At 37.1% G+C, this 10,409-nt stretch overlaps 1 protein-coding gene and 1 long non-coding RNA gene across 3 annotated transcripts in view; one reads left to right on the top strand and one right to left on the bottom strand.

Moving 5' to 3' along the window:
• The window catches only part of NR6A1 (nuclear receptor subfamily 6 group A member 1), a 251,344-nt gene that overhangs the window by 216,114 nt on the left and 24,821 nt on the right, over positions 1–10,409 (bottom strand). For both annotated transcript variants that reach the window (XM_069082779.1, XM_069082780.1), the window contains exon 2: positions 8,120–8,164. In XM_069082779.1, coding sequence (XP_068938880.1) covers positions 8,120–8,164 — 45 coding nt within the window. The remainder of the gene's footprint in view (positions 1–8,119; positions 8,165–10,409) is intronic.
• Positions 1–10,409, top strand: part of LOC138157201 (uncharacterized) — an 81,435-nt gene that overhangs the window by 61,237 nt on the left and 9,789 nt on the right. The gene's annotated exons all lie outside the window — the stretch shown is intronic.

Raw genomic sequence — 10,409 nt, 5'->3', positions numbered from 1 at the left:
AGAGGCAATGCTATAGGAGGAAGAAGTAGATTTGGAAGGAATCCCCAAAGGACAGACCTTGTACAACTCCCACCCAAGCATGGATTTCATTTACAACATACCTTACAGAGGGTCACCAAAACTTCCCCAAAATGGCTTTAGTTATCTGGTAATGGAGTGGTTCAATTCTTCCTAAGACTACTTGAGAATAAACCTGTAGCCAAAAATTGTAGAAACTACTTCCCTCCAAAAGATGAAAAGGACAAAAGTTGGATTGACTCTGAAGAACAGCTGTTGCCAGTCCAACTATGTAGCCTTTGACCTTTCTTCTGGCCAGTACGTGAACAGTATCAGTTGTTGTCTTGTATTATGTGCTGTTTACAATCCCTGTGTGGCATGAAAGGAATTAATAATTTAGCTTCCAGAGCTGATGACCTTTATTGGGGAGCTTCCCGTTGGCTGAACAGAGAAGCCCAAGCAAGAAGTTGTCCTGAAGCCCCAGGGTTGCTTTTAGTGCCCCCCAGTTTACAGCCTAATTGGGCACCATAACATAAATCAATTATTTCTCCTGTTTTAAGCAACAATGCATTCTATTCTTAATGGCTATATTTCCGACTTCCCTTGGATCAAGCCCATCCTTGTTCTTCCCGAGTTTTACAACTGTATAGTAAACATGGTGGTTCAGAAATGCTTGAAGAAAGCACTGTGGGATTCGGGGTTGTTTGGTAAAAGGAGCACACAGAGGTCATGCTGTTTTGAACTTCCCTTGACCTTTGACTGCCCTTGTCCCCAGTTTATGCTAATTGGAAGGGCAAATAGGAAAGTTCCTTGTAGAAATGAACTTAGCCTGAACCTGTGACATAGCATTGGACTTTGAAGACCAGAGCTGGGCAAGTATCACAGGAATCCCCTGCATGGGAAAAGTGGCAGCCTCTATCTTTGCAAGGAGTTTACAGAATTGGCCCATCTCCTAGGCATCCTCATGGGCTCAGGCATAAGAAGGGTCATGACACTAAACTGAATTCAGCAAATCACATCTCATTTCCTATTCCCTACCATTCACCTCTTTTCCACCAACTGGTTTGTAACAACAGAGAGTTAACAACAATGGGTACCATGCCCAAAGATTCATGTTGTTATCAGTATGGGTACCATAACATAAATACCCTAACTTCAAAGATCTTTGATCCCAGAATAAGTGCTCCCCCATTTCACAATCCCCTCCATGCTTTAACAGGCAATCCTCATCTGATGCTGAGTCCCCAAAATTCCTCACCTGACAGCCAACTTCTCTGATTAGGCTTTCAATGATAGCCAATATTTATATACCACTTAAGGTTTGCAAAAAGCTTTACATAGGTTATCTCTTTTGATCCATACAACTGTGAAGGAGGTGCTATTATCCCCATTTTACAGACAAGGAAACTGAAGCAGAGGTTAAATGATTTCAAGAATCTCATCTTTCTCATCTCCTATAATTCTCTTTCATGTCTTTCTTCTTCAAAAAGGATCCACCCAATATACTGCAAACATTTTAATTTGAGAGGATAATTTGATAGAACTTGGGCTGTCATTAACCCCTCACTCTCTGTACTTCTTATATAATAGCAAGCTAATAATCACACCTTTTATATTTGACTCATTCACAAAGAAATTGTGAGGAGGATTCAGGATGGTAACCCAATCATCTGAGTACAGTACCGTGAAAAAAGAAGGTAGTTATTAATAAGTGTGATTTATTGGTCTAAAAAGACATAAACATTATTTCAACATATAAAAATTACTGAACCAGAGAAGTCTATAAATCCACAAAAATTTACTAATCTCTTATGGACGATCATGTGTTGGTCCATCATCACATGGTGGGGAGGAGGGGGTCACAGTCCAAGTCAGCACCCCAGCATCAAAGGGTATCATGACTTGCCTCCCAGGGTCAATATATGACAGAGACCATGTGTATATCAGGTCCTTGTATGTTAAAATCAAAATCACAAGGTTGAAAAGGTACCACAGAGGGCACATGATATCTGAGCTGGAAATGCTACGATTCTCTCTGGCTGACCATTTGTAAAGATGAACTCTTGTCTTAAAAGCATTTTATTACTAGGACATCATTAAGAAAAGAGTTAGCTAGACAAGAAATTGACGACTTGTGAATTTCTGCCTTCAGTTAAGGAGCAGGGTCCTGACTAGGCTTTAGACTCTTCATGTTTCTGATAACTGTTTAGCCTGAAATCAAAAGAACCTGAATTCAAATCCCACCTCAGAGGCTTACAGGCTGTGTGATTCTGGGCAAGGTGCTGACTCTGTTTGCTTAGTTTTGTTAACTGTAAAATGGTGATAACAATAGCGCCTACTCCCTGGGGTAGGTGAGGATCAAATAAGATATAACTGTAAAGTGCTTCGCATACTGCCTGGCATAGCGAGTCTCATACAATATTAGCTGTTACTGCTATTATTATTTCCTAAGTTTGTTTCCTAGATTTTTTGGTCTCCTGTATCATAACAATACTGCATTTCTTTCAGGATCTATGATTTCATTGATAGGGAGTATTCTCCAACAGATAAAAAGCACTCTGTGCTTTAGCTTCATTAGTTATCAGAGCTAATTAGTGACTCAAACCCTGATGTCCAGTCTTTCAGTGCTGAGCCTCTCACAACTTAAATTTCAGTGGGACTCAGATGACTGTCTTGTCACTGGAATTGTCCTAAGAACCTTCCCAACTTGGTAGGACAAGCCACAGTTTGTGCCCTGTAGTTATTTGGATCATTTGAGACCAACATCCCTCCCTAGCATAATGAGGCATTAAAGAAGGACTCTGATGGAAGTAAATATTAAACAAATCCTTGCTAAAAATCTGTGATCACCTTAGAGTCAAGGAAGGGCTGGGGGATACTCAGAGGAATATTTTGTAAGCAACAATATTTAGAAGCATGATGAAAGGTGAAGCCCAGGTGCAGTGAAAAACTTGCTGGAAAAACTGGCCAGCTAACAATATTGAAAGAATAGAAAGACCTCCTAGGACAGTTCCAAAGTTAAAACAGCTCCCCTTGAGATTATCAAGACACCATGATATACTAAAAAGAACACTGTGTTTGAAGTCAGGAGAATCCCAGCCCTACTATTTTATTTCCTCTGTGGCCATAGGCAAGTCTCTTCTTCATGGGCCTTATTTTCTTTCTCTGTAAAAGAAGGAAGTTAAACTATATAAATGCTAATCATTCTTCCAGCTCTAAATCCAATGATTCTGTCAAAGGTTAAATGAATTAAAAGCAGAATGACAAAAACTATTTTTAAGCATATTAATGACTCCTTCAAAGAATAGAGTAATATCTCATTTTCTATCCCCATGGAAGATTGAACAACAGAAAAGTGACAAACTATATAGCATGCTAAATTCAGATCAGGTACTGTAGGAGGCCACAATGTCATCTCCTTCTGGAAGTTTGTTTTTTTTAAAGGATGAATTTTCATCTATCTGGAATAGATAATGTGTGGTACTATCAATAAGAATATATGACCTGTCAAGGTTCCTTCTATTATTCAAAAATTCCTCTGAATCATGACAGTCACTCAAGCACGGATTTTATTCTAGCTTTTTATTCTCCTAAGTCAAGGTTGTTTATGAGAGAAGAAAGAACAGAAAAAATAGCAAGTGCTACTCATCTCTATAGTATGGTATTTTCCACCCACTGTTTATTAAAATTTTATTTTCAACTTTTAAAATTAATTTCCATGCTATCCAATAAGTCCCATAGGTATTTACATTTTATATCTCAATCAAGAAATATTTATTGGGTACCTATTAAATGTTCTGGTAACTACTCTGTTACAGCTCTAAGCTTTTTAGTTCTAGGACATTTAGGAAGTAGAGCTCATAGGATTATATATATAAAGATGGAAAAAACTTCAGAGAGTCTAATCCTATAATTTAAGAAACTGAGGCCCAGAGACAAATGACTTGCTCAGGTCCCACGGATAAGTTAATGTTTGAGGCTGAGGTGAAAGGTGAAGTACTCCTTTCCATTCGCCTATTATATAAAATCTCTTTAGGTCCTAAGACATGTGAAATGCTATTTTTGGCTCCTTCACAGCACCTAGCAAAGTGCTGAGCCAATAAAGCTTGGCAATAGTAGGAAGAATGCTAGATTGGAAGTTGAGATAAATGTATGTTCAAGTCCCAGTTCTGTCAACTCACCGTGTGACTTTGGGCATTTAACCTTTCTATACCTCACTTTTATTGTTTATAAAAAGAGGGCAGGGGGGCGGCCAGGTAGCACAGCACATAAGAGCACCAGCTCCAGTGTCGGGATGACCTGGGGATCAAATCCAGGCTCAGATACTTAGCACCACACCCAGAAATAGAGCAAGTTACTTAACCCTGATTGCTTTTAAAAAAAAAAAAAAGAGGGAAGGAATATCTACCTACACCTCAAAGGGCTATTGGGAGGATCCAGTGAAATAATGCATATAAAATGTGTTGCAAACTTTAAAGTGCTAGAAAAAAGCCCATTATTATTACTACTTCACTTTCCTCAAAATGAAATTTATTTTGTCTGTTAGACAAATTCTAAAAGCAAAGAAGGTAGAGACAGCATAAATAGATAAATAGATGCTTAGTAATACTAATCATGAGGATTTTCAGTTTAAAAGAAGAGTTTGAGAAAAATGTCCAAGTATATCTAGTTAATCTAGCTAAGTAGAGTGTAGTTGCAAAGCAGAAAGAGTAGCAGCAATATAAATCCTTAGAAACAGGAGACAAAATCCAAGAAGGAAACCAGTAATGAACCACATAAAACCATACATAAATCCATAAAAAAGCAAGGTCAACTAGAGATCCTAAGGCAAAAATATATATATATATATATATAATCTCACAGACAATACTGAGATTTAATGAGAGAGTATATGCAATAGAGGACATGGAATATTGATTGCTTTGGAAGGATTATTCAAAAGTACCAGGATATGTAAGATGAGGGAAGAGGGAAAAGAAAGAGACAGCTTCTAACTGAAAGATAAGCCAAAAAAATCCAGTAGCCCAAGATGGGATGCATGGTGTAGAGCATTTGAATGAATATCAGAGACAGAAACAGAAGTAACTGTTCTCAGTTTGATTATGTACTCATGATTATAATAACTCATGATTAGTATACTACAGACTACCTAGATAGAACAAGGAAACAGATGAGGAATTCAGGAAACAGGTCACAGGCCTGGCACACAGGCATGATACAGTAGTAATGGAGGACTTCAATTATCTGGACATCTGCTGGAGCTCCTTCTCAGTTAACAATTTCCTGGCTCACTTTAATGATAATTCCATCTTTCAAAAAATAATGCCAAATGAGAGAAAGTTCTTTTCTGGACCTAATTTTCACCAACAAAGGTGAAAAAAAGGCTGATAGGGAGGAAATAATGAGATGAGAATAGTCTGCAAAACTCCAAGACAGTGAGTTTTAACTTCAATTTCTATGTCTACCTAACACAGAATAGCAGATGCTCAGGAAATGTTTGTTGATATCACTGAATCTAATTCTTGGCAAAATCTTCAAATGCACATTCTTTATTATTAAAGGGACGATTAACATCTAAAAAATAGTAGCAGTTGATCACGTTAATATGACTTCAAGAACAGGTCATCCCTTTTTGACCAGATTATTGGACTAGCAGAGGAAGTGGATGCTATAATTACCTAGATTCAAAGGATTTGGCAAAGTCTACCATGTTATTTTTATGTAAAAGAGAGATGTGAGTCTTATGGTAGTAAAGTTTGGTGGATTCAGAACTAACTCTGTGACTAGATCTAAAGAGGGTTCATTGATTGATTGATTTATGTCATCTTGAGAAAAGCTCTCCGGTAAAATGCCCAGGGAACTATACTTGGCCCTGTGCTGGTAGTTGATCTTGTTTTAACACTTTTATCAGTGACTTTAACAAAGGAATATATAATATATTTACTATGTTTGCCAGTGACATAAAACTAGTATGATAGCTAACATAAACTATGGCTGACAGTCAAGATCAAAAATATCTTGAAAGATTAGAACTGTGGGTCAATTATAATAGGATGAAACATAAGAGCAATAAATACAATTAATAGGATATATAAAAGGAATAAATATATGATTATAATTAATAGGATATATAAGGGAATAAATATAATAGGAATAAATACAAAATTAAAAATTATCCACAGTACACAGCAGAGTAGGCATGGCTGGAGAGTAGTTAATCTGAAAATATCTTAAAGGTTTTAGTGTGCTGCAAGCTCAGTGTGAGTCAGTAGTATGACATGACACCCCAAAAAGCTAATTCAGTCTCAGGTTGCATTGAGAAAGGTATTGTGTGTGGTCAGGACTAGAGAGGGCAGTTAGTTCCAACCTTATCAAAGCATATCCAGAATATTCTATTCTGTGTTGGACACATTTCAGGAAGGGCATCAATAAACAGGTATGTGACCAGGATGGTAAATGACTATGATGAGATCACGTAATATACAGAGTGAAGTAACTGAGAATTATCTATAGAAAATATGGGGGGAGTGGTTGCCTAGATTATACCTATCTTCAACATTTGAAGGATTATCATGAGAAAAGAAGATTAGACTTGAGACTTGTTCATCTTGGCCCTAGAAGGCTAAATTATGAACAATGGGAAGGAAGTTAGAAAGAGGCAAAATTTGGACTTGATATAAGGAAAAACTAGAGCTATTAAAAAACGGAATGGAATGTGTCTTAAGGTATTAGATTCCCCTTCAAGGGAGATCTTTTATTTTTTTAAGCTGAATCTTTATTTTTCAGATATGTTGTAGAAAGGATTCTTGTTTAGGTACAGGTTTGGCTAGATTAGATGGACTCTAGAGGCCCCCTTCCAAAAGGATTCTGATTTTGAGTCACTCTACCTCTTCCAAAGACAAGAAGTGACATGGAAATCACTACTTTGTGAGATAGCACATTCTCAAGATAGCAGTTCTTTCTTTTACTAAAATGAAGTCTACTTTCCTATTTTAGTCTACCTACTGCTGCTAGTTATGGCCCCTGAGGTAGCATAGGATAACATAAATATGCAATATGCTTAGGAAAAAAATCTCAATTTGGATTTGCAAAGCATACATAATTAGCTATTTTAGTTCAATCATAGTCCAAAAAGGGACCTTAGAGCCAAGATAGAGATTTTGGCTCAAGATAAGGAAAAACTTCTTTAAAATCACAATTTCTAAAAATAGAATGACTTATCTCAGGAGGTAGTAAATTCCCCAATTCTGGAGACCTTCAAATACAAGTTGGTGTTAGAGGTGGGTTAAACTAATTGGCTTCTGATGTGGCTTTGAACTTTGAGGCTATATTCTAAACTCTAAAGAAGCTTGACTCCCCTATGACACACCTTCTTTTACAAACACGCGCGCACATGCACACACACAAAGATCTATTTCTCCAAAGATATACTTGCTGAAACTCTGATGAACAAAAATGGCAGACAACTCTTAAAAATTTTGAAACAATTTATTTTAAGTGACCTTAAGGAGCCAAGAAAGAAAAGGGGCAAGAAGTCATATTTTGTGACTCATGATATTAACTATTTAATAATGAATCAAACAAAACCAATTGAACTTCATAAGATTATGCACATGATGTTTCACCATATCACCAAACCCAAACTATTGATTTATACATATGTACTGCTAAGAGAAATGCAAGAGGTAGGGGGTAGAAAGTTGGGGAAAGGAGGTATAAGAGAAACATTTTGTAGTAAGGTCAAAAAAAAATTCATTTCAAACCCTGATGATTGTACAGGAATGTTATAAAGGGATTTATTGCCTCATGTACAGGTTATACTAACCATGGTCTCTATAAAGCCATTGTGACCCTGGGATTCTATGATACTATGTCTCAAATGTTGTCCAGGCAATGTGTTCTTCCTCCTTTCACAACAAAGTTTAGCTTCAGATTAAAAACATATGCCTTTTAACAAGTCTGTTGATACTTTTGAATGGTTTGCTAAATCATCTTAGGTTGCGCGGAGGGAGAAGGAGAGAAGCCTGGCACACAGATGCAAAATACATATAAATGAACTTTCAGGTTCCCATAATCTCTATTTTTTAGAAAACTACAGGGAACATTCATGAGTAGGACTTACTATTGGTCGGGTCGTGTTCAACTGACAGTTCATCTTGACAGAACCCTACGGAAAAAGAAAAAAGAAAAACAGCATTTATGATTTGTGAGTTACTTATAACCTGACTTCAAACGGAAAATATTTAGTCACCTACAAATCTAAGGAATGTCAGCAATCCATTCAGGGCTGCTCATGTGTTACCAAAATCAATCTATCCTAAAAGACCTCATGATAGAGTAGAAAGGACACTGGGCTTGGAGTAAGGAGATGATATCTGGAATCCTGGTTTCCAAACTGTATTAGTTACATAACCTGGGACAAGTTATAACACATCACCAAAGCTCAGTACCTCTGACCTGTAAAATGTGAGTGACATACTTACACCACTTACCTCGGCAGGATTCTGGGAAAGCATAGTTTGCAGCTTCACCAGTGTCCCCCTATACATGGAATTCTCTCCCTCCTCATCTCCGCCTCCAAGCTGCCCTGGCTTCTCAAGCCTCAGCTGAAATTCTACCTTTTCCAAGAAGCCTATCCTAAAATCCCTTAATATAAAGGGTCTTTCCCCTGAGACTACTACCAGTTTATCCTACATTTATCTTGGTTATGCACAGGAGTTTGCATTTTGTGTCCCTCATTAGTATGAGCTCCTTGAAGGAAGGGACTACTTTTGACTTTCTTTGCATCTCTATTACTTAGCATGGTGTCTAACACATAGTAGACAATAAATACTTGCTGACTTGACAAGTGTGAACTATTATTATTTTATAAACAACTTTTCTTACATTAAGTGTCGTATTCAAACTGATAACAGAAGTATTGAAGAACATGTCTTGTATAACATTCAGGATGCAGCTATCTCTTATAATATCAAAACAGAGACAGAATCAAGGCAATTAGGCTACCTAGAATACTGGAACTTTCTCTAAAATTCAGCTCAAGTGCCATCTCCTATGAAGATCATGCAAGTTACTAACACCTTTTTGCCTTCCAAAATTACTATGCATTTACTTGTCTGGGTATATGTTGGACTTTTTTTTTTTTTTTGGTATTTGTATCCTCAGCAACTAGTATGGTGTCTGGCACCTTAATAGGTTCCTAATAAATGCTTGTTGAACAAATATTTTAGCACTATGATCCATGAGTGTGCATAAACTAGGAGCTAAATAACGTAAGCTATGATGAACATTTCCAGAGCCTTTCTTGATCTTCTGCCCCAACCCAGTAGAAAGTAACCTTACCTAAGCAGAAGTATATTAACTGCTTATGGATATACCAAGCAAATACAATAAAAATAACAATATTATCTGAACCAATTTACTTACTCAGTGCCATACCAAACTAATATTATATATTGTTATTGTTTAGTCATTTTCAGTAGTGTTCAGCTCTTTGTAACCCAACTTGGGATTTTCTTGGCAAAGATACTAGAGCGGTTTGCTATTTCCTTCTTCAGCTCATTTTACAGATGTGAAAACTGAGGCAGAGTTAAGTAACTTGCCCAGGGTCACACAGCTAATAAGTGCCTGAGGTCAGATTTTAATTCAGGAAGATGCATCTACACACACATTCACACACATACATATATGTATGCATATATAGTAGAATTCATTTGGAGAAATAAAAAGTCAAGAATCTCAAGGGAAATAAATTTTTTTAAAATGGTAACAAAGGGGCTTATATTAACAGTACCAGATTTCAAACTATACTACAAAGCAATAATCATCAAAATAATTTGACAGTAATTAAAAAAGAGAGGTCAATGAATGGAACAGAATGAAGATATAACAAACAGAAGAAAATTAACCTAGTAGTCCAATATTCAATAAATCCTGGGTCATCTTCTCCCTCTCTACTAACTTCATTTGACAATCTCATCAGTTCTCAAGAATTTAATCATTACCTTTATGCTGATGATTAATAAATCTTTCCTGCCTGACCCAGTCTCTCTCTTCAACTCCAATCTCACATTTCCAACAGCATTTCAGGCATCTCCAAATAGACGTCCAATAGTTATCTTAAACGCAATAACCAAATTCATTCTCTTTCCCCCTAAAACCTCCTCTCCTAATTTCCTTTTTGGAAGGCAACACTATCCTCCTAGCCCCTTAGGCTCACAACGCAGGAGTCATTCTGGATTCCTCACTCTCTCTCACTCTGTATCTCCTCCCCCCATATCCATGCCATTGCCAAGGTCTGTTGATTTCACCTTTGCAACATCTCTATTGTATATGCCCCCTTCTCTCCTCTGACACTGCCACCATTCTAGTGCTCTCTCTCTCTCTCTCTCTCTCTCTCTCTCTCTCTCTCT

The sequence above is a fragment of the Petaurus breviceps genome, unplaced genomic scaffold, assembly GCF_028583685.1.
Source record: "Petaurus breviceps papuanus isolate PSGF00001 unplaced genomic scaffold, PetGlider_PUasm1.0 171, whole genome shotgun sequence".
In the NCBI taxonomy this organism is placed as follows: Eukaryota; Metazoa; Chordata; class Mammalia; order Diprotodontia; family Petauridae; genus Petaurus; species Petaurus breviceps.
The sequence above is the reverse complement of the archived record's forward strand: the minus strand, read 5'-3'. Positions and strand labels throughout refer to the sequence as shown.